Source organism: Exophiala oligosperma, assembly GCF_000835515.1.
Source record: "Exophiala oligosperma strain CBS 72588 unplaced genomic scaffold supercont1.1, whole genome shotgun sequence".
NCBI lineage: Eukaryota > Fungi > Ascomycota > Eurotiomycetes > Chaetothyriales > Herpotrichiellaceae > Exophiala > Exophiala oligosperma.
This window is the reverse complement of record NW_015622818.1, coordinates 4,135,376-4,158,201: the sequence shown is the minus strand read 5'-3', so window position 1 is coordinate 4,158,201 and position 22,826 is coordinate 4,135,376. Positions and strand designations below refer to the sequence as shown.

The 22,826-nt window shown below is 51.0% G+C and overlaps 10 protein-coding genes across 10 annotated transcripts; 3 read left to right on the top strand and 7 right to left on the bottom strand.

Moving 5' to 3' along the window:
- Positions 1-216: 216 nt before the first annotated feature.
- PV06_01416 (uncharacterized protein) lies at positions 217-772 on the top strand (the record flags this gene model as incomplete). Its single annotated transcript, XM_016402018.1, has 2 exons — positions 217-583; positions 627-772. The coding sequence occupies 2 exons, from the start codon at positions 217-219 to the stop codon at positions 770-772; spliced, it is 513 nt and encodes a 170-aa protein (XP_016269071.1).
- Positions 773-1,531: 759 nt separating this feature from the next.
- Positions 1,532-3,465, bottom strand: PV06_01415 (uncharacterized protein). The gene is made up of 2 exons (XM_016402017.1): positions 3,132-3,465; positions 1,532-3,078 (listed from the first exon to the last, which is right to left on the bottom strand). The coding sequence occupies exons 1-2, from the start codon at positions 3,382-3,384 to the stop codon at positions 1,793-1,795; spliced, it is 1,539 nt and encodes a 512-aa protein (XP_016269070.1). The 5' UTR covers positions 3,385-3,465; the 3' UTR covers positions 1,532-1,792.
- A 401-nt stretch (positions 3,466-3,866) lies between these two features.
- PV06_01414 (uncharacterized protein) lies at positions 3,867-6,146 on the bottom strand. The gene has a single exon (XM_016402016.1). It carries the CDS (start codon positions 6,011-6,013, stop codon positions 3,923-3,925), a length of 2,091 nt encoding a protein of 696 aa, XP_016269069.1. The 5' UTR covers positions 6,014-6,146; the 3' UTR covers positions 3,867-3,922.
- A 205-nt stretch (positions 6,147-6,351) lies between these two features.
- Positions 6,352-8,591, bottom strand: PV06_01413 (uncharacterized protein; the record flags this gene model as incomplete). Its single annotated transcript, XM_016402015.1, has 10 exons — positions 6,352-6,696; positions 6,755-6,849; positions 6,910-7,164; positions 7,222-7,321; positions 7,386-7,421; positions 7,483-7,705; positions 7,760-7,827; positions 7,886-8,138; positions 8,208-8,310; positions 8,435-8,591. 10 exons carry the CDS (start codon positions 8,589-8,591, stop codon positions 6,352-6,354), a joined length of 1,635 nt encoding a protein of 544 aa, XP_016269068.1.
- A 1,676-nt stretch (positions 8,592-10,267) lies between these two features.
- PV06_01412 (uncharacterized protein) lies at positions 10,268-11,402 on the top strand (the record flags this gene model as incomplete). The annotated part of the gene is made up of 4 exons (XM_016402014.1): positions 10,268-10,719; positions 10,770-10,829; positions 10,883-11,110; positions 11,177-11,402. 4 exons carry the CDS (start codon positions 10,268-10,270, stop codon positions 11,400-11,402), a joined length of 966 nt encoding a protein of 321 aa, XP_016269067.1.
- A 50-nt stretch (positions 11,403-11,452) lies between these two features.
- Positions 11,453-13,143, bottom strand: PV06_01411 (uncharacterized protein; the record flags this gene model as incomplete). Its single annotated transcript, XM_016402013.1, has 2 exons — positions 11,453-13,032; positions 13,092-13,143. The coding sequence occupies 2 exons, from the start codon at positions 13,141-13,143 to the stop codon at positions 11,453-11,455; spliced, it is 1,632 nt and encodes a 543-aa protein (XP_016269066.1).
- A 991-nt stretch (positions 13,144-14,134) lies between these two features.
- Positions 14,135-15,631, bottom strand: PV06_01410 (uncharacterized protein; the record flags this gene model as incomplete). The annotated part of the gene is made up of 1 exon (XM_016402012.1): positions 14,135-15,631. The coding sequence occupies one exon, from the start codon at positions 15,629-15,631 to the stop codon at positions 14,135-14,137; it is 1,497 nt and encodes a 498-aa protein (XP_016269065.1).
- A 767-nt stretch (positions 15,632-16,398) lies between these two features.
- Positions 16,399-18,367, bottom strand: PV06_01409 (uncharacterized protein; the record flags this gene model as incomplete). Its single annotated transcript, XM_016402011.1, has 4 exons — positions 16,399-16,980; positions 17,089-17,205; positions 17,281-17,705; positions 17,890-18,367. The coding sequence occupies 4 exons, from the start codon at positions 18,365-18,367 to the stop codon at positions 16,519-16,521; spliced, it is 1,482 nt and encodes a 493-aa protein (XP_016269064.1). The 3' UTR covers positions 16,399-16,518.
- Positions 17,791-20,505, top strand: PV06_01408 (uncharacterized protein). Its single transcript, XM_016402010.1, has one exon. The coding sequence runs from the start codon at positions 19,095-19,097 to the stop codon at positions 20,370-20,372; it is 1,278 nt and encodes a 425-aa protein (XP_016269063.1). The 5' UTR covers positions 17,791-19,094; the 3' UTR covers positions 20,373-20,505.
- Positions 20,506-20,709: 204 nt separating this feature from the next.
- On the bottom strand, positions 20,710-22,791 carry PV06_01407 (uncharacterized protein; the record flags this gene model as incomplete). Its single annotated transcript, XM_016402009.1, has 6 exons — positions 20,710-21,014; positions 21,067-21,420; positions 21,474-21,650; positions 21,710-22,317; positions 22,367-22,447; positions 22,495-22,791. The coding sequence occupies 6 exons, from the start codon at positions 22,789-22,791 to the stop codon at positions 20,918-20,920; spliced, it is 1,614 nt and encodes a 537-aa protein (XP_016269062.1). The 3' UTR covers positions 20,710-20,917.
- Positions 22,792-22,826: the final 35 nt, after the last annotated feature.

The window sequence follows — 22,826 nt, the reverse complement described above, 5'->3', positions numbered from 1 at the left end:
GTAAACTCGTGTTGTAATCATAGTCTTCAGAGTTATGAGTGTAGTAGAAAGCCCTCTGGCAGAGGAAAAAGAGCAGCGCACAGAAAAATTTGGCAGGCGATGTTACAACGATCTCCGCTCAGCGGAACAGTCAAAATTGTCGTTGGTTTAAACCTCTGCACACTTGATACTAAATTCCAAAGTATTGCCACCATCGAGACGAAGAACGAGAACACAATGGACTCTATCGCGCGCAACCAGCTCACTGTGGTCGACATTCGGCGTCTTGAGGATGGCCCTCAGAAACCACTCGCCAATGCCCCCTGGCCTCCTAATCACCAGGATATCCTCAACGCCCGTTGCAGATTGCCGGTCTACGGCAGTTATGATCAGATCCTAGACACTTATCACCAATCACAGGTGATGATTAGATCGGGCGACACTGGATCGGGCAAGTCGACGCAGGTACCACAGCTGCTCGTCCACGACGAGTGGGCTAGCGGTCTTAAAGTCGCCGGTACACAGCCACGCCGGCTGGCAGCTAAGGAGCTGAGGTGTAGTAGTCTTGGGCGAAACGAAGAGATGGGCGTGCGTGATACCTGTCGTGAGTTGTGGAGTACTAGGGTCGGACGTTGGTACCTTTGTAGGTACCTTCACCCAGATTCTCGGGGAAGGAGGGAGACCGGACAAAGGCAGATTGACCATCTCAACGCCGCGAGTTCTTTTCATCATTGTGGTTGACGGCAGATATGACAGGACCACCGACGGATCTTCCAAGCGAGAGAGCCAATAGATGCCGAGAGAGCCGATCAAGTCTGATGGCAAACGTGATAAGCGACTGTTCGCTTCCCACGCGTGACTACGGAGCACGATTGCTTCAGATTTGATTGCCAGACAGACAGAGATTAGACTGACGCACGAGGCAGACAGAAGCTCTGACCCTTCCAAGGTGTTGCCAGACGGGATCTCTTTTGACCCGCGAGTAAAAGATATCGGAAAGTGGAAGGCGCAATGTAATAATGTGCATGGATCATGGGTCTGTCAAGAGATTCGTACAGCAGTGTACACGACGGCCCGGAGTACAGTTACCAGCGTATGTACTGCGAACTCCACCCTTGCTAGTCCGTAGCGTCAAGGGCCCTTTCGTCGGGACATGGACACGCCAGATTACACGCTTTGTCCACCAAGGAAGGGATTTGGAAATTGAGCCGGTTGTTGAGGCTGGCCTAAGAAAAAAGAGGCTTTCAAATTCGCGTCGGCTGCGGACGACGCGTGATGAGACCCTGCTCTACTGTAGTATAATTTTATTTTTGTTTTTTTGTTTACGCCCCGAATTACGTCAATGCCCATCCCTAAGGATCGACTAAGGGAGATTCGAAGGAATACGATGAACCGGGGTACGAGTTACTCCAAGGTGGGTCTCCTGATTATTTACTGTAGGTATCAAAGAGATCGTGAAAAAATTACTCCATAGATCCCTGCTGGAATGACATCTACAGTAATACTATGGGGTAGAGTACGAGTGTTCACCTACTAACCTACCCTACCTATTGTAGGTACTGTGTTGTAGTTTCAGACGAAAAACTCCGTGTCATTCTCTCTATCCCATTCTAATTTGGTAGCCGCTCTCGCTGCTTTGCTCACCCGCTACTTTTTGAGCGATCGCTAAGCGCTCCCGAGAACCGCCTAGGCACCTTCAATAGACGCTTAGTCCTTTCTTCCCTTTTCATCAAGTTTAAACGATCAAGAGGACCTCATTTACCTTCGTACTGGGCTTGTGGCTGTCAGGGCCTGAAAATAGCAACCTTGTGCTTCAGGGGCTCGTATCGACGAGCGTGTATCCTCGTTCAGTGAGTTCATCAGCACTCATTCCAGTGCAGAATTTTGTCATGACTCCTTGTGTTGGCGCATACTGGAAAAATCCCAAGACATTTCCGTCTTTGTCCCATATAGCACTGCCGCAGATTCCTTGAGGAAGGTTGAGACCTGTATCTTCGCCCAAGTACAGCCAGATTGTGGACATCCATTTCCGCTGTGGTGTACCGCCGTCAATAGGGTATGTTCGGAATGCTTGTCCCATGAATGAACCTTCCATGTAGCCGGAATCAGGCGAATCTAAGCAGACGATACTGTGCCGTTTATATGTACCAGTTGCAATGAATTTCGTAAGCTGAAGAGCGTTCGGCATTGCCTCATTCTCAAACGTGACATTAGAGAACGTTTCGTTGCCTTTCAACCTAATAAGTGCAATGTCCGTGTGTGAGACTTCCTGAATAAGCTCGCCAATGTCGCGACCGGTGTCGGGGGAAGAGTGCCAGACTGAGGTGCCACATTCACTGGGGAATGAATGCGCGGCCGCGGTCATGAACTTGGTGCCCATACGATCCTTCACAAGAACGCCAGTTGTTGAAGAGAGATAATGGCCGGAGGTGCCTGGTATGTGGGTGGACGCGATGCACAGCCCAGGCTGCAGAGTATCGTACTTGCTGCGGTCTGGATTCCCCAGAGCAGGGTCATGGATGCGGCGAGCATATGGCGTCGACGGTCGATCCATCTCGTCTTCGAACATGTACCAACACACGATTCTTGCAGCACACCGAGGCAATACTTTGTAGTCGGTCCCTCGGTGCTCCAACACGATGTAAACGATGGAGCCAAAGTATATGACCTCCGTAATGGAGACACCAATGCTCTCAAAATGGTCCTTGATGATGTGGAAGAGCGGCGTCCAGTCCTCCATATCTCTGCCATTTCGGTCTTCAGCGATAGAGCCATTTCTCCAGTGGACAGGCTTTGCTCTTGGCAAGGGTGTCTCCCCCATCTCCATTTGGAAGTAGAGCGGAAGTCCGGCAACGGTGAGTGGCCAAGGCTTCGGCGGCAGCGTGGATTGCTCGATGTATACGAACCACCCGTCAGTTCCAACAGCAATCGTTCCGGGGAAGATGCTAAATAGCAAGTCCACATTCTTTGGGTCATCGAGGGCGTTTTCCTCGTCCCGAAGGTCGAACGGCAAAATGATGTGGCGTGGTACCTCGTTTCGAACCTGTGCAGTCTGGAGGAGCGGGTTTGGGGTGGCCTCGTAGAGAGACGACCGAGATGCTGAGAACTAGGTTATTATTGCCATCGTGTAGGAGAAAATATGAAATTCTTACCGATGTAAGCCAGATCGGACTTGACGAACCATCTGAGAGGATTCTGCAAAGTAGAGAGAGCAACGCTGTTCGCCACGGTGCTCACTGCTCCGGGACCGGTGATGACTGCTAGCTTTTTCGGCGACATTTTTTCGGCTAGGGGCGTGATTTGGCGCTTTCTTGAGGAGGAGGAGAGGCTCAGGTCACCAACTTCTACTGGTGACAAGAGAAGCATCTCGCCGACAGTCTTGCGCCAGGGAGTAGAAGACGACATCGTGTAAATGAACAGTCATTGTTAATAGCCACTAATCAAAGCGATGGTATCTCGTATGACAGAGAAAACGACGTCTAAAAGGCACAGTTCGGTGAATTGCAAGTGCGAAGAGTGAATGTATATCACCTTGTGTCGCCTTGGCAGTAGGCAGCAGGCAGTACCTGCCTATTTGTCTACCTGGAATAGACAGTTAGTCAGTAGACAGGCAGCTAAAGTATAGCTCGTCAGGTCCTAAGCTTTCTAGGGATTTATGCGCATTATCACTAGCGTTATCATCACAGTCAACCACCAATCGCGTCACCGAAAAGGGCAAGGATATTGTTTCTATCCTTTATCACTTTTGTGACCAAGAAGTATTTGGAACAAGACTCGTCATTAACCCTGGCTGTCAAGGCTATTTTGAATCAATCTACCATCCTTGAGGAAATTCTCGAGTATAAAACAAATTGTCTTGGTTATGGTATATGTTCAACATATTCTTTCATAATGTATTTATATGTATATTTATATTCATACGGGTACTCTGTATCATTAATTCTCAAAAGTTGGGACTGAGCAAGTCGTATTTTACACACATCTCGACACTGTCGGCACTTGCCTGGAAGAAGCGCCTCGCTTCCAGTCCGACCCATATCTTCAACAATGAAAAGTCTCCTTCCTTGAAACTTTTAAGGACCGCCCCAGGATCCGAAGAACCCAGCTGTCTCAAGATGGGCAACGCGCTCTTGAAAAGATCAAGGTCCGGGTCAAGTGTCCGACCAATGCCCTCGAGCAGCAAAATCGAGATGACCACGTTGACAAAGTCACCTTCCATCCTGACATGATGTGACCTCACCATGCTGAGGACTTCGGAAAGGACATCGCCGATCTTGATGTGACCCAGTGCGAAAGTTTGCCCTTTGACCGCCAACACGAGATGCTGCATCTTGAGAGCAAACACCTCCCCGTCGATGACTGCATCAGGCTGCCGACACCTTTCGATCATCAACTTTCCTGCTCTGTAGCCGTCAAATTCTGCTATGGCTCGGAAAAGATCGAGAAAGTTGGTCCGATTCTTCGCGTTGAGTTCCGTGACGAGTCCCGTGTCGATAAAGATCAATTGTGGTCTGTAGCCTTCTCTATCGATCTCATCAAGTGCGTTCAACCACTCCTGCTTCTTACCCACATGAGGGCGAAGTCGGGAGAGAACTGCTTCGGACTGGTCAATCTCCGTTGCTGTTGAGGGCTGTGTTGGATCTTGTCGTGACACATATGGTAACTTGACGTCGGGTTGTGTGGGTTTGTAGAAGTTGACCATGATATTGCCCGGATGTAAATCGGCGTGCACAAAGTTGTCTATCAAAAGCATATGTAGGAAAGCATCGAGGCCTTCGTTTGCAATCTCTTGCTGAAACACGCCACCTCCAGATTCTAAGAATGTCGCAAGGGGGATCCCTTGAGCGAATTCTTCCACAAGCACATTGCGGGTGGTGAAGTCTGTGTAAGGATGAGGAAACCATGCGGTTGTGCGGTTCTGGAAATGTTTGCGAAGAATGGTCAAGTTAGCAGCCTCGATCCGGAGGTCCAACTGTAATCTCATCATCTCGCCAAAATTGGCCACCTCGTTCGGCAAGTCCAGCCATTCTAGTGTTGGGATGGCGTTGATGATGGACGCGAAGACGGCCATGATCTTGAGATCACGCCGCACGTTTCTTTCGACTTTGGGGTGCAAAACTTTGATGGCGACGTATGCCGACGGTATCCTCTGCGGCGTCGATTTGACAAGGGCATTGACGTTCTTCTTGATCCGATGGCTCAGGCGTTCGCCGTCGTGGTGTTCGAGCTCGCTGTTGTCGGCTTTGGCCAGGTCGGGCTTCAGTCTCGCCCTGTACACTTGGGCGATGGCACCGACACCCAACGGTTTTTCGTCAAACTCCAAAAATATTTCGTCAAACTTCCTTCCACCGAAGGCAGCGCAGATTGTCTTTTTTGTATGGTGAAGCGAATGAGCCGGAGCGTTGGAGTGGAGTGTGGACATGACTTTGCACATCTCGGCGGGGAATATATCAGATCTCGAAGCCGCCCACTGACCCAACTTGATGAAGGCCGGCCCGGCTCTTTCCATCGCGCTGACCAAAAACCCATACCACCAGATCGTGCCACTTCTTTCATTGTCGCGATCTTTCCTCCGCGAGCCCACCAACACGATCGGGGCGGTGGCCAAAACCGGGACGAAGACGACGGCGAGGTAGAGGAAGCGGACGCCGGTGGCGAGGGGTTCGTAGATGTACTGGTCCAGGAAATATATTATGCTCTTGTACACCCGTCGTAAACCGCGAGCGTCCTCGGGGACCTTTTTGCTGATCTCTCTTCGGGACACCTCCAGCATCTGCATCTCGCTCGTTTTTCCCGTATCATCATCGTGATTCTCGCTGATCTCGACAAAGGCCACCGAGGACAGGCCCGCGGTGGCGGCGGCGAGGAGAGGAGAAGAGAAACGCTGCCTCTGCCTCTGTCGGGGGTCTTTGAGACTGTACTTTCGCGTCGTCCATCTGCAAAAGGTCTGTTGACGTCGGGGGATCCGGAAGGCGAGCTGGGCCCAGTTTCTTGGGCCAACGACGCAGCGCTCGAAGCGCAGCAAGGGCCGCATCGGGCGGCGCGGTCAGGTCGACTCTATTGTAGCAGGGTTGTAGAAATACATGAGGTAGAATTATTCAAAGACAAAAAGAACCCGACTGGAGAGTGCAGGGTAAAGGAAACGACCGAGAGACATGAGTGTAAATGCATGCGCAGTTCGTAACGCGGCGAAGAAATGACGTCGTGTTGAAAGCCGCGAAGAAATTAAACGTCACGTCAACTCTTTTCTCCCACGTTTCACACTCACTCGAGCACAACGTGTTTATGCCTTATCTGATTATTAAATCTGTATTCATTTGAGGTATATCACTGGCATCGACAAGTCATGCTATAGATTCTTAGTGCATGGTTTCATTTCGCCATAGCAGCAGCTCGTAAAGCTTCGCTCCCACCAATAGCAACACCATCGATAAAGACAACATTATCAGTCAAGACAGAATTGCCCTCTTTGATGTATCTGAACCGTGCCCTCCAAACCCAATAAATCCCGGGAAATATTATTGTCGCACCGACAATCAAACATGACCAGTTCATGTAGTCGATGGTGGCGATCGTTACCGGCACGTACAAGGGCGAAAGATACATTGCAATGACGACCAGGGACCAGCAGACACTGATTATGTTGATAGGATATCCCCATTTACCGAGATCGAAGTTTGGTCGTGCTGGCAAGATCTTGCGTCCACGGATGAGAACCTGGAGGACTCGGAGTCAGTATCGAAATCGACAGAAAGAAGAAAGTCGCACGACGTACCACAATGATGGGTGTCACATAGCCGATCTGTAAAGTCACTCCTCCACCGGATATGATGGATTGGAATGCGAGGTCGCTACCTAGAACGATCAAGCCTGTAATGATGAGACAACTTAGCATCACCTTGGTCCACCGGTGCCGGGGGTTCAACCTACCAATGACTAGGTCAATGATCAAAATGGCCACCATCGTCCTCAAAGGGATATGGAATCTCGTGCTGACATGAGCAAAGTACTCCGAATAAGGCAGTCCTTTGTCTCTCGCCATACTCCATGCAAGACGTGAACCGGCGAGATTGGTGCCGACAATGATGAAGAAGTTCAGACCCATCATGATCAAAGCACAGAAAATTCCTCCTCCATACACCGAGTGTGTGACGTCCATCCACCAGTTCATGTATGGTTGAGATGCTAAAGAGCAGATTGTCAGACGGCGATCGATACATCACACCTCGCAATATGGCATACCTGTCATATATGACTCCCAATTCCCCGCCGTCCACATCATGAGAACAGCCGCCAGCCAACTCGTGATGCTACAGAAAACCATTGACCACACCATCACACGCTTGAACCCATGTTAGCTATGTTGTTACTGGTCAATGTAAATACTGTAATGGTTGCCAACTTACAGGAGCTTCCTTTGATGCATTCTTCATCTCTTCGACCTAAGGCACGAATTTCGTTCAACACAGGCAACTTTTTGGCTCAGCATGAGTAAACACTCACCAAGTGCATCATCCCATCGGTCCCGTATAAACCATACATGGGAGTGTAGAAGGACATGATAAACACCCAGACATTGCTGGTATAACCAGAATTGTTGATGAACTCGGTGAAGATGAACTTTGCGTCGTGCTTTGGTTTCGCCATGATACCAAAAACAATTGCCCAAGCAACACCTCCGAAAATCATCCATCCGGCACCGAACAAGTTCATTGCCGGAAGCCATCTGTTGTTTCCAACAAAGTCAGTCTATTGATCTCATCAGCGAGCAAGTATTCACCTTTGTTTTAAATTGATCACAATCGGACCGATGAGGAAGGCACTATATATGAGCCAAGTATGCCAGGGCTGCCACATATCGGATATCAGCAAAACACTCATTGAAGAAGATTGAAGTTGAACTCACATGCCACGTAAAGTCCGGGTGGGTGATTTGGACAAAGGAAGCAATGATATCAGCACTGTTGAGAGCGCAACTCGAACCCGTGGATATTTCTCCGACAATGACCGCCCATCCCACCACGTACGACAAGAATGGTCTCGTAGGTCCCGTAGCGACGGCTTGGGTGTAGTATTGTTGCCCTCCTGCCGTGGGCCACAAGCTGGCGTATTCGGCGAGGGAGGTCATGAGTAAGGTTTGACCGACGGCGACGAAGAGGCTGGAAACAAAGTCGGAGTTAGGTACGAGGTAGGGTTTTCATGACCAGGGTAATGAGGACAACACTCACGTCCCCCAAAGTAGACAGAATGGTCCACCGATGTCAAAGATGGTCGAGTACAATACCACCAGGCATGACCAACTGCAAGAGATCATGATTTGGTAGGCGCATACTGTTATGATACAACACAATCAGCACAACTGTCCTGGACAATCTTCACTTTGAGATGTCATCGTGAGGACAAAAAATTTCCAGAAATGAGCCAAGGTGTATTTAGTGTGGGTAGTTCAACTCACACGTCCAAAAGTTATAAACTCGACGCAACTCGGGCTTCTTGCCCATACTCAATAGCAAGGCATCATCACTATTGATTGATTTTGCATCCTCGACGGAAAGTGTTGGGTCCGACAAATCTCGAGAACCGACATTGATGTCTATGTCTTCTTCCTTCATGGTGGTGGTGGTGGTCGACCTTTTCAAAAGAAAAAGGTCTCTCGGTGGATCAGTCGCAAAAAGGAAAGCACTTTTGACCGGTGGTTGGTATTCGAATGCTGTATCGTCCAGGAACCGAAAAAAGAAAAAAAAGAATAGTTTTGACTCTGCAGAACACAACAAGGTAATGTCGCAAAAAGTCTTTTGGTCTTGTAAGTCTAGAGTTGTTGCACGACTTTGGTCATGTTAGATATGTATAGGTATGGGTAAAGGTATGTATATGATTGTCTGGCCATGACGGATCGCTTTGGTTTTCAACACTGCTGCATCCTGCTTTGTATCTTGATAGTTGGTCGGCAATGCGGCTTGTAAATCAGGGAATAGGAGTTGACAGTCGTTGTCATCTTTTGCCGCTAGGTACTGTAGTCTGAAGGTTGGGACAGCTTTCCCTTTTCTTCCAGCGTCCAGAGGCGTTCGAACTAATGAATAGGCTGTAGTTTATTCGCCGTCACACGTGTACACGTACACGTATATTTGCTGATCTTCTACCACTCGATCGTCGCGCTTCATCCTTTCTGTTGTATCGAGTAAAAACGGAGTACGGCGTTACCACAAGGTAACTGGTGGTGGTGCACTATTTCTCCATGTAAGGTAATCGCTTTGGTGTGGTTGGTTTTTTTTTTCTTCTTCTGCACAGGGTCTGGCCAGACCCGGCCAGACAGACCAATGCGCTGCTCGCGCTCCTTACCGGGTGATTAGCGAAGCGAGAGGGAGCAAAATGGCGGGGTGAAGATGGTTCGTTCTCTTCAATATTCTACCAAACCCGATGAGGAGGGTCGATGGAGAAAAGAATTGATAAGAACCAGAACACACCATCTTCGCGGCTCTCATAACTCCGTACCGAGCATCACAACGACAACATCTCTCTGAAGCAAGTATCTTCACGATCAGAGTCATACTTTTTTCTCCTTGTTTCGTCTCTCGGTAGCTGCTATACGCGAACCGTCCAACTCCGCGTGAGACCTGATGAGATAGAAAGACTTCTCTCCAACCACCAGCCTCATCAAGTATACTAATCCCCTCCCTTACCTACCTCACCTTTACTCCGTACCTTGGGGAGTGTTTCCAATCTCACCAAACCCCCGGTGTCAAGGCCAATATCTTCTTCTCATTGCCCAGTCCTCTCGGGCTCTTCTCTAAACTTGGATATCCCGTTGATCCCGGGGAACCACTTTGGCGCATCATTTGGCTAGGAGATCATCCTCTTATCGTGGAGATCATTCTCTCTCTCCCCCCCCCTCTCTAGAGCCCGTGGACAGTCCTTGACTCCTTCTCATCTCAACTACCTAATAAAAATTACCATTTGAAATACAACAAATCACCCTTCACCACACCATCCAATCGTTCGATCGGATCCCAAAAGTCCAAGCCTACATAGGCAGGAGGGCTGAGAAGTCTGTTCAAACGACGTCCAGGGTTCGGTAGAGCCGGCCGGCAATCTATATATAATAATAGCACACGAGCCCTCTTTTTTGAATATACCATTTCGAATCACCTCCATGATAATAGCTTGTTCTCAGCACTCCCTTAAGAAGTTTGCTCGAACGTTTTCCAGCACATTTATCATCTCGCCATTCTATTCCACTCAGAGATATAACAAGGCCTTCACAACAGGAGGGCCATTTCGCAATCCAGCCATGTCTCCCATCGCCGTACAAGACATTGTCGATACCCCGGTCTATGCGAAAAAGGACCTACACAATCCTACTCCTACCACCACCACATCACCGACCAAGCCTGCAATTGTTCGATGTGACGCAAATGATCCTTCGACAACCACCGATCATCTGATATCTATCCTCGAGAGGGATGGGGGTGTCATTGTGGAAAATATAATAACCAAAGAACTCGCGTCTCGGATCAAATCCGAACTAAAGCCCTACTTCGACACAGACAAGAAGGACAACAGTGGTTTCTTCCCTGAGACGACTCAACGAGCGACGGGACTCCTAGGTCGATCGGATGCATGTGTCGAGCTAGCCACAAACAAGACATATATCGATGTTGCAAACAAGATGCTTTCCTCGACGTTCACATATTGGTCTGGTCAAACGCAGGAGACTGTGACGTCAAAGCCCATTATATCCTCGTGAGTATCGATTCTCCACCGTCCGTTCTTTTGACACTGACAACCCAAAGGACCGTCGCATTCCGAGTGAATCCCGGAGGTAGACAGCAGGTATTGCATCGGGATGACAGGTAAGTTCTCCTCTTCTAATGCAGTTTCACACTGATGCTCATTGTTACGCCAGTGACTATCACACCCGGAATGTTGACATGCCGATGATGCTCGGGTGTGTAACTGCCATAACCAAGACCACCAGGGAGAATGGGGCCACTATCTGCATCCCCGGATCTCACGTTTGGGGACCAGATCGTTGTCCCTATGACGAAGAAGCCGTTCCGGCTGAACTAGAGCCAGGTGATGCCTTGATCTTTGTTGGCAATTTATACCATGCCGGTGGCGGGAACATCACAAAGTAAGTCTTCGGTTATGCCCATCAGAATGTTCAACACTGTGATGGGGAATGCTGACTTCCTGACAGAGATCAATTCCGAGAGACGGTTGGAATCTTCCTTTGCAAGCCATATTACCGACAGGCAGAGAACCAATATCTGATGGTCCCACCTGAAAAAGCAAAGAGACTGCCGCCGCAAGCACAGCGGCTTCTGGGATACGGCATCTCCCTTCCTTCTTTGGGCTTCATGAATTATCAGGACCCGATGCGGGTGCTGTTTGGCGTGGAAGATGAAGAAACCGTGGACATGTAAGGCTGAACAGGATGAAGCTTTCTTTCCGCACTGTCGTCGCGCATCCATAGTCATATAACCAAGAAATCCATGCCTTGGTGCGATTCTTGTCGGGCAAATTGCAGCCACAGAGGTACGGTGTAGGCATCCGTGGTCCAAAACCGTCGCAAAAATTCCAGTGCTGGAACGCAGTTAGAAAACGCGGTCGAATGCATCGCTTCGAGTAGGCCAGCTTGTGCAAAGTGTTTCCTGTCGTCATTGCCCCTGCTTTCTGTTCCCACCAGGAAGTATGGCCAGACCAGGTCGTGCTGTATAGCCTTCATGTTCTGGATCTGGCGGATGCCTGAGATGATGGTCTCTACGCAAATGCTCCGAGCGGTGGCAGATTTACCGGCGTCAATTAAAGCCTGGTAGCTGTAAAGGAGACCTGCTTGTTGATAAATGTTAAGCAGCATCACGAGGTCACTTTCCAGACTTTCCAGACCTTGCCATTCAGGCTTGCTGTGTTTGCTGAGAAACAGTGAGGAATTCGTGGCTGTTGCGAATGCTTGTTGCAGGGCGTGCATGTCAGCGTTGTGCAGCGGAAATTCGTCCACTGGCAAATTGGCGTGTCGCCGTCGTTCGATGATCGTGACCTCCTGTATGAGCTGCAACCAACGTAAAAAAGGGTCGTCGGCATTCACTACTGCGCTAGATATCTGGTCTTCATCGCGGAAGGTGGTTGAAGATCCAAACACGTCGTAGACAAAGGCCTCTTTGATGAGAAAGTCGAACCCGGGATCCAGATTCGGTGGAGGGTGGTGTGATGATGTCCAACGTCTTGCTATGGTCCTCGCTGCCTTCCAGTGAATCCTCCAAACGGCGTTGTCGCATCGGATCATCTCGAGATTGCACAGCACTAGGATGGTGGCGAGCATCGCACACGCGGGGCCACGGCTTACGGTGGTTTGCTCCTCGGATAACTCGGTACGAAGGCTCCGTGCGAGTAAATGCAGGCTTCGATCTCGCCAAGAGGCAGATAAAGGACCGGTGTTGGATGTGTATGTCGAACCCATTTTGAACGAGTAGTGCTCGGCCGAGAGGGCGAGGATGGCCAGAAGGAGGAATTCACACTCGATGGCAAGAGGTAGTATGATGGTACGCCACGCGTTGCCTGGCCCGTCCAACCACGGCATCACAGCTGCCACAACGTGGTCGTAGTAATGAACAAGATCATAAACCACCTGCGTCTGGAGGTACTTTGGAAGCTGGCACGCGCTCAAATCAAGGCCCATCGCAAATGGATTGCAGTCGCTGGAACGATCGTAGAGAGGTAGGAATGCGTTTCGCAGGTCGTCGGACGCGGGGGTGCCTACTTCAGCCGGTGAGATGGACGATTCAGGTTGTCGATTGTCCAGGTAGTCCTGCTGGCTCTCAGTCGGCGGGGTCGTGAATGCTCTCTCCTCCTCGACGGGCGCGCGATCTGGATTTGCAGGTGCCGACTCGAGGATAGGAAGTGCTTTCCCAGTCAATCTCCCTCGGCTTGCGACTCCCTGACCCCATTGAATTCGAAGTCCGTATCCCGGGCATTGGAGTTCTTTGAGAGCACATTTGCGGCAGCTCGGAAGGCTTCGATCGCATCTGACCCTTCTTCGATTACACGTCCTGCAATCTGGCGGCACTCGTCAGTCAAGGAGTTTCCAAAGGCTGGCAAACGAATGGAACGCAAACCTTTGGCAGCCCTGGGCTCGTTCGGGTCAAGGGACGACAATCGTAGACTCATGATCCTGGGCTGGGTTGAGGACTGGGAGAACCCGTTGTGCGAAAGGGCTCGATGTGGCTTGAAGTTTGCTGCATCTGGCACGTTCCCTGTATTTATGATGATTCGTTTCCTCTCGAACAGCGTGACATGAAAAACGAGCAAAGCGAACGGCCTCGATCAATAGTCACAACTGTACAGAACGAAGAGCTCTTTGACCTTGGCACAGTGGATCATGGAGCTCATGGACAATGTATCATGAGGCGTTGGTATCAAAATAACTCGGTGTTGACTCGCACTGATTCGCACTCATGACTCTCGTATGTCGTATGCAATCAAGTATGTAGCTCACATATTGTAGAAACCTACAGAACCTCATCTTTGGACACTCAGACCCTCAAAGACCCTCAGACACTCACTCATTCGCCCCGCTTGAAGTTGCCGTTTTGGCAAGGTTTCGTCTGTAGAGTTTTTTCTCTCTCGCGGCTTCACAGCCATGGCAGCTGACAAACGCACGGAGCATGAACCGCGCGGGAAAAGAAAAGCGTTACCAAATCCTATTGATATTCCAGAGGCTGTGTAAGGGACATCGACCACTTTGCGCTGTACAGAATACTACAGTATCATTTACTAGGTATTCTCTCATCTATTTTGAGATCTCAGTATCTCACAATTGCCCGCATCTCCGCAAGTCTTGACCATGGTAGGCAATTCGACATCATTCCATCATCATCATCACTATCTTCTTCTTCATCTTCTTCTTCAGCTGATGACGAATCTCAAAGACAGCACCAACGTATGTAACTAATTGCGTCGGGCCAATCGATTCGAGAGCCACGAAATTGGGATCATGGCCAGAGTCTCGACCTCGAATAAACTTCCCACCGCTAAAGGTTCCGGGGCAAGCCGATCGTCGAGACAAACAACAAGACAATTGATGATCCATTACAATGGGTCGACGTCACAGACCCTGGATGGTTATTGACTGCACTGCTGCATTGTACATACTAGACGTCTACAGATGTGTCCTTGGCGTGCCGATTTGCTCAACTGTGGCGACGTTGATAATGGGCACCCGGATCGAAAGTGTCACTCGCTGCGGTACCGATTGCCCAAAGACCTTTTCCCCTTTATGGTGGCTTTCCGCCAACTGTCCCGTCGCGACTGCGTGGCCTGCCCTCCAACCAAATACAAACCCTCCTCCAAGGTGCGTCCCTCCCATTTCGGCCGTCACCGTGAAGCCTCCCGTGGTGTCTCCTACCGCAAACAACCCTGGCATGGGCTCCCCAAAGATGTCGACCACCTGCATCGATGTCGTCGTCCGGAAACCTCCACATGTCAAACTAATCCCCGTCTCCATCTTGGACGCATAGTACGGGCCCTCGGTAATCTCCTTGGGGTAGAAGTCCACTCTTTGTGTCAGTGGCTCCTTCGTTCGGTTCCCAGATGCGATGAACTCATTCCACGCTTTCACGCTTGCGACTAGCTCATGCGCTGGAACGCCAATGATGTGTGCAAGCTCCTCCAACGTGTCCGCCCTGACCTTGTTCGACAGCTGGTCGACATATCTCTTTTGCCTTTTCGCGGTTGCCGTGTCGAAGATGTAGTGCGCTAGTTGTTTTGGCTGCTTCTTGAGCTCCTGCACGCGATACTGGTACGGACCGGCTTCGTCGTGGAACCGGTTCCCTTGTGCGTTTACAGCAATGGCCTCGTCCGTCAGAGCAGACGCGATGGCTACAATCGGTGGAATCATGGACATGTTCACCAGGTCTCCCCCAACCGCTTGGCCGAGAAGGTGTCCATCTCCCCTGCAGGTGGGGAGACCTGGATACCATGCCTCCCTGGCCGTCGGCTGGTACCTTTGGCGCAGGGCGTTGTTGGCTTGGTAGCCGCCCGTCGCAAGAATGACGCCGTTTCTGGCAATCACGTTAAACGGTGGCTTCTTCGAGTCATTGGGCTGTACGCGGACGCCGGTCACACGACCGTTGTTGTTGTCGACGATCAGTCTGACAACGGTGCTATTGACGTACGTCCGCACCCTGGGACCAGCAAAGTCCTTTTCGAACGCCCGCGCAAACTGCTCGGTGCTTTCGACGGCCGCCAGTCGGGGGACCGACGTCTGTAGCGGCCTCTTGATCAGGCGGGAGAACTTGACGCCCCGTTCGGTGAGGATCTCGTACATTTTGCTGCTTTCCTCGGCGTAGATCTTCGCCAGAACAGGATCCAACTGTATCCCATAGTGCTCGCTGGCTTCGTCAATCAATTTTTCGCAGTCACGCATGAAGAGCTCGGCAGAGTCGTGGATGCCTTGGTCGCGCTGCATGCGACTGTTCACGAACGCCACCCAGCCCGTCGACCATGTCCCGTTGCCCCCAATGTCCTTGTACGCCTCGATCGCAACGACTTCTACCCCAGCGTTGACCGCTGAACCGACCGCCGCCAGTCCACCGGGACCAGTGCCCACCACCACCACATCGGCAATCTGGTCATGGCCGTCGGATTGGACGTACATGGTCTGGCTCCTGAAATCGCGATGCTTGATGCTGGAATGTTTCCTTGTCAGTGAGTGCTCAACAAGCTTGTGAGTGTAACAACTGCAACGTGGGCACGTCTGACGATCAATCCTTTTTATGATCCATGCAAAATGCTTGGGTCGGCTGATCCGGCACAGGATATGTTCTTCTGGAGGGGTTTGTACTTCAAACTATCCATCCTACCGAGTACATCCCACGGACCAACCATCGGTAAACCCTGGACCTGGGGTACGGATTTTCCCTTCGTCGGGCAAGCAGAAAAGACATTCCGGGGTTTGCCAAACCCCGTCTTCTCAGAGCGATTGGTTCTCCCAAGAGGTAGGTCCCAGACCTGCCCTTTTGGGAGATATTACCGACGCGCCGACTCTTTCCCTCGGTCGACGGTGTTGCGGTCTGGACGAAAAGAGTCATCCAAGCGACTCGCAAGAGGATGTGAGCTCTTTAACTTGATGTGCCGAATACATACACGCCAGCACTGGCGCCGACGCTGGAGGCCAGACGCCCTCATTCAAGCACGAATGGGATCAGCTAGTCCTACAGCGACTGCCAGCCCATGAAAGCCCGTTCTTTTTTGCATTTCCGAAACAACAGGTCATTCGCCAGAAAACACATCGGAAGACATCAGAATGCTATTTCCTAATCATCTGAGACCAAGCTCCATGTGATCCGAATTGGTTGTCAGTTCTGTCAACCTCGTTGAACATCGATATTCCAAGCCTCACCAAAGCAAGAAAAAAGAAAGAGTATGTGGTTCAAAGATGTGTATCATGTGGTTACCATGGCAATGGCCCTGCCAAATGTGCACAAACCGTGAGGTAGGTAGCTTTGATCGACTTAAAGTCACCCAACAAGTCACCACAACTATTTACAACGTATACCTAAAGCCTTCTTTGCCTTCAATGACGATTTCTCTTCTGTCTGCGCGCCTGTTCGCTCGTCCAAACACCCAGAAGTTCTTACAGACAATCACAATCGTGAGAGCCTGCACGGCGATGACGGTGTTGAGACCCGGTCGATATCCAGGTGCGTCCTTTTGCTGAAAGGCGTTGCTCGCAATGATGCCGCCGATGCCACCCCCGGCGATCATCACCGCCGCTCCGATGGCTCGCTTCGACTGGCCGACGATGTTGTTGTGCTGATAACTAAAAATGGCCGGGATACTGGCGTTGTACGGCGGCAGGCTCAGAAACACACCCGCGTACCGTACAGCGGACGTATCGGCGTATCCCATCATGACGACGCCCACGATGGTGAAGACGGCGTTGACTACGATGATGGCGCCTCGAATCATAAACCTGTCCCCAATGTACGCGGCGACGAACATCCACTATAGTTTCGAATGTGTTAGCAATGACATTTTGGTGTGAGTACTCCCTGAGAGGGTGACCAGTAAATATGTAGGTAAAGAGGGGCATGGGGGGAAAACACGACTTACAATGGCAGCAAGTACATAAGGAGGAAAGATCAGTATATATGTTTTCAAAATTGAAAACCCCATTCCGCCATGGAGAATAAGTGGGAGGAAATACGCAAAGGAATATGCGACCGTGTTCTAAGCATGTCAATGTTAGCCGCCGAGCCAGCCCCGCGCCCGACGCTCCGAATCAAAGAACGGAAGGTCTCCTACATTGCACAACAAGAGGACAAAACATTCCCAGATCTTCCAATCCTTCATGTGGCCGAGCACCGCGATCAACGAGAATTTTTCCGGCGTCGAGTCACCCCTGTCTCGCTCGATACGGTTGAGGATCACGGTGGCCTCGTCGGGGGTGATGAACGGTTTCAACCCGAGAATTCTCTTGCGTGCCCCTTTGTCCGGAAAGTCCAAGAGCATCACAAGCACAAAGACGGCAATGACGCACGTCGCTATCCCTTCAAAAATAAAAATCCAGGACCATCCACCGAGCCCGCCGAGCCCGTCGGCCTTTGAGAGACCGTAGGCGAGGAGATTGGAAAGGCCGGACACCAGCATGCCGGCGCCATAGAAGCTGCTGAACCGGACCTGCACTTCATGCCTGATGTACCAGCAAGAAAGAAGAAAAATAATACCGGCTGTGGGGGGACAAGCAATGAGCGTGTGTGTTAGCAAGAACGATTTCTAAGTGGTGGGTGGGTTGGGGGTGGTGGTAATCGACCTCCCAGGTTTCGACAAAATGACAGATCTGGGAGGAGATGCATAGGAGAGAGCGAGGGAGAGAGTGTGTGTTCGTGTCAGCAACCTTGCAGGGATACTCACGAAACAGACCACCTTCCAATGCACCAAAAATCACACGGCAAGCCAGGAGCGCACCCCAAGTCTTGCAGAAACCCATGGCGATTGTCAGAATCCCCCAACAAAACCCGATGACCCCCAAAAAGGTCGCCGCACCGGTCTTTCTCATGACGAACCCCGCGGGAAAGTCAAAGACTATGTACCCGATGAAGAAGACCATGGTGACGACCGAGTAGCGATTCCCAATCGACATGCCCAGTGCTTCGTCCATGCCGGCGAGCCGGGCGTTGGGGAGGTTGAGACGGTCGACCAGAGACACTGCGTACAATGCGCCGCACAGAGGCAAAAGGCGCCGGTCGACCTTGCGCATGATTCCCTTCTCTTGGTGGCGTACTTCTGCAGAGACGGAATCGCCACTCTCGAGTTGGACGATATCTTTGGGGTCGTGCAGGTCGGACGACGAGGGCGTTGTCTTTACAAAGTCGACGTGCTCCGAAGACATTGTCTTCTCTGGCTGAGAATGGTCCGTAGTCATGACACCAACAGACAGAAGGGTTCGTTTCGGATCGAGCAACAGTAGAATGGGACTGTCTAGGAAGCCGTGAAGAACTTGGGGGTCGCGTGAAAGCCTCCGTACCAGGGAAACACAGACCAAACAGGTTATTTTATACCGTCCCCGGAAAGCATTCTGCCATGTCCCCCATGGGGGCGAGACGACTCGAATGAATCAAGTTTACACTTGAACCTAGACCGATTTGCCCCAGCAAGAGAGCAAGCGACCTACGGAACAAGCTACTTCGACTCGTCTGGGCGCTCAATCACGAACACAAAGTCGGATGTTTCGACCAATAAATGTACGGTATCTTACTCTTGTCCTCACCTTGCCCGAAAGAGAGATTTTGCCAGAGCTGGATGCCATCCACCAATCTCTGGTCTTCGCGCTGACCGATTGGCCGTCGATGCCGAGGACGTGGAGATTGTGGATTCAGACAAGAGAGATGCGGGCCGCCCACCTGGGCTATGGCCGTGGTAGAAGACCAAGTTCCAAAGTAAGGCCGGGGGAAACAGCTTGGTGGTTTTTCAAGACACGAGTTCATTCACTTGATACAAGGTGAACATTTCGTCTCGAGGCCTCTGTTTCCTTGAGCGTCGAAGACAAGTCCCGACGGTCTTCTTTTTCCAACCGATTCTAGCGGGCGAAGACTGCTGTGGCTACTTTCTTTGGCGTCATGTCACCGTCAGAACATGTGAATGGGGAGCAGGTCCAAGCAGGACAGAAAACGTCGCCACCGAATGGACAGAAGCCCGCAGCGAGCTCAGCCATGCGCGCTGTCGAACAGATAGGCTATCACGAAGCGACTCGCTTCGGAGGGCATCACCTCGCGGAGAATGTCAGTCGAGTCGTGGACCAGAATCCAGGCCTGGGAAGAAGTATCCTGGAGGCATTCGGAGTGAACCTGGCCAACACGGTGTTTAGCTACCGCGAATGGGCATTGATGACAATCGGTGTCTTGACGGCCATGGGAGACACGGGGGATCAATTGAACGTCTACGTCCGCGGTGCAATTCAACACGGTGCGACCAGAGAAGAGATCCAGGATGTCTTCAAGCATGCCAATTCATTCAGTGGCGCCCCTCGATCGGTCAACGCGGTCCGCGCCACTTGGTCTTTGATCTCGTCCTTGCTGCCGGAAAATCCTCTGGGGTACAAAGAGCACATTGTCCGCTTGGGAGACCACGACACACTCGTCCGCGACAGTTCAGGCTCAGGTGTCCCCATCATCCTAATACATGCGTTGAGTATGGATAGCAGAATGTGGCGAGAAGTCTTTCTCCCCATGGCGGCGAATGGGTCCAGAATCATCGCCTACGACCTTCGCGGTCACGGGTACGCCCGGGGCGCACCGTTGACCGAGAGTCTCGAACATCTGTGCAAGGATCTTGAACTTCTACTTGATAACATGGGCATCGAAGCTGCTGACATTTACGGTGCCTCGTACGGGGGAGCCGTGGCCCAGTATTTTGCACTGGACTATCCTCACCGAACACGCTCACTCGCCGTTCTCGCCACTGCCGGTAAAGCACCCGAGGTTCTAGGTACCAGGGCAACCCGTGCAGAGCAAGATGGCATGGACTCTTTGGTTGCTGAATCCGTCATCCGCTGGTTCCTGCCGGAGACGATTGCTGAGGATACCTGGTGTGTGCGTTATGCCCGAGGTTGCGTACGCCGGGCCAGGGTTGAGGAATGGGCAGCAGCCTGGAGGGCCATGGCCACGCTGGATTGCCTGGACAGGTTAAAAGAGTTGAGGATCCCGGTGTTGGTCCTTTCTGGAAGGCAGGATCTCTCTTCTACGACACCTATGATGAAGGCTATTGCAGAGGCTTGTAAAAACACTGACGCTCGGTTCGAAGAGGTCGACCCCGGGACGCACATGATGGTCATGGAACAGCCTAAGCCCGTGGCTGACAAGCTTATCGCTTTCCGAGAGGCAGTTGACCGGAAATGAGATAATTGGTAGAACTGAACGATAGATGAAAAGATGAGGTCGACGGAGGGCGTTTTGCCTTGATCTCGTTTCCGAGATTCTCGAAGTCGCGGTCCAGACGACCTAAACCTTTGAATACCTGCGTAAATGCGGCCTGCAGTGGTCATCTCCTACTACATGGTCTGAAGGGGCTGGACGGTAACTCTCTCACGTGGTCTGACACAGTGCAGCACACGTCTTATGCAGCCAGTGTTGACATCTTCTCTCATTAGAATACAATCCATGTAGTCGTCTTGCCGGCTTGCCACGTAGTCTCCGTTATGGCAACGTTCTGTGATCTCGGGAAGAACGAAGTGACCCGGGATTGCCATTTCAGGAACATTTCCCTCGGTAAGCCTATAGCACCCTCGGCAAACCGAACGCTAACTTTCGACAGTTGAAAGCACTCGGCCAATCGTTGCGGTATCAGCAATTGAGTATGATAACGACCTGGTCTTCTTCGGAAGATATTGTGCTCAAAGGTAGCGAAAAAGCCGACAAATAGGACAATATCCAAAACTACGCTATCATGAGATGTCCACGTCAAAAGGCATGTCGAACATGTTTTGCAGTTCTGCCAAACTCCAGGGATCAACCACGTTGGGATCGGGCATGTCATGATATCTGTCTGGCGCATAAGTACTAGCATCAAACATTGGTCGATGTCATAACTCACAGAGCATCATTGTATGTTTCCCCAAAGACATCAGGGCCATCCGTGATGTAGGAAGCGTTTGAGAGACCTTGGCCATTGTCTCCATGAAGTGGTTCGACTTGGTGAGCTCGTATATCTGGATTGAAACCCTGTGGAGTTTGCACATTGTCACTTTGGCCCTCGCTGTCTCCCAGAATGGACTGTGCCGCTTCGAACAGTTTGTATGTGAAATCGGCGCCCCAATAAGTGTTTCGCAATTCGGAGACGACCATCATGCATTCCCCGAGCTTGGATTGTGCAAGGGTTCGTGCCAGTTGACGGCTCGACCTACAGTCGAGCAGATGTATCTGCATAGCTGGTATCAGGGCGGTCAAGCTAGACGGCGGTCAGTGTTGGAAGCGAATGTCAGGATCTCTAATGTTTCGTACCTCATCGGTCGAAGAAATTGTACCATGTCGGCATTGATCAATTTCTCTATGATGTGGTTCGTCCTAGCAGCTGACGCTCTTGCCTTCTGCAGTGCTTCGCTTCCGGCAGGGGTTCTCTGTGCATCTGGAGGACATTGGAAATTTATCGCAGGTCGCTGAAGAATGACTTCGGTAGCTCTTTAGTAGTTTCAATTAGGATCGATTGCAGTGGAGAGAAATGGGTGGTGTCGACTTACTCAAGAAGCATCTCAAATTGAAGCCTGCTCAAGGAGCCGAAAGATGTGTCGCTAATTAGACCTCCATCATCGGCCAAGCGACAGGCCTTCAGCTCAAGCTCATGAGCTCGGAAATCATCCTCACTGGAAGCGGAGCCATTCAATCCGTAGTCAATTCGTAAGATCCTGCCTAGAACATGGCTTAATCTCACCAGTTGCACCCAGATCATCGCATGCTGCTGCATTGAGTGAGGAAGGTATCTGTCGGCGACCTCTGGGGCAAGTTGCTCAAGTTCAACGGTCAGGTCCTCAACTGAAGGAAATTTTACGTCACAGTCTTCCAGATTGATTCGCATGGGGCGTCCCAAGCCCACAGAGAGCCAACGATCCCTCACAAAACAAGACCACCAGATTCTTCGAAACAATCGTTGTCGAGAAATCGCCGATGGAGTAGAGACAGCCAGTCGTGGCTTGCGATGGAGGCCCATGACTTGACACAAGCCGATAGCGATCCCCATCCAATGCCACGGGCCATTTCTGTCTTCCGCGTCTGAGTACCAGAAGCCAAGCAGCGTCACGGCTTGAACAACACAGACTTTATCGTCTTCATAGTCGCTGTCATAGAGAGCCTAGAGATCTTATCAGTGCAAGCCAGGAGAAACCTCGTTCGAGACGCACTTTAGCCCTCGAATACATGACGCGCTTGAGCGCCTTGCGTGAGGCGTAGCCAGCGGTTCGCAGAAGATCTGGTGAGGCGAACTGTTCATGCTTAGCTTTCGCAGCACGGAGTTTAAAGGTGCCCTTACATTCGCAGCAGCCAGAAAAACGCTCCATAGCACAAGAAGGTTCATGCTTGCGGCTCCTTTCAGTGTGTACTGTGCCAGAAAATGACCGACATCAATGATGGGAAGCAGTGGATGCACATGGTCGAAATATGATCGAATGAGTGCATCACAGACGTCACTGCTAGGCAAGTTGAAAACGCCTTTGCTTCTGAGATAGATCTGATCGTGCATTTCCCAAACCTTTTTGGGTTCCGGTGCCCTCATTTGAAACCACAAGGGCCCTGGCTTGTTGATTCGTTGACTCGCACAAATCTCCATTACAGAATGAACAAGCCCCTGGCGGTCACCTTGGC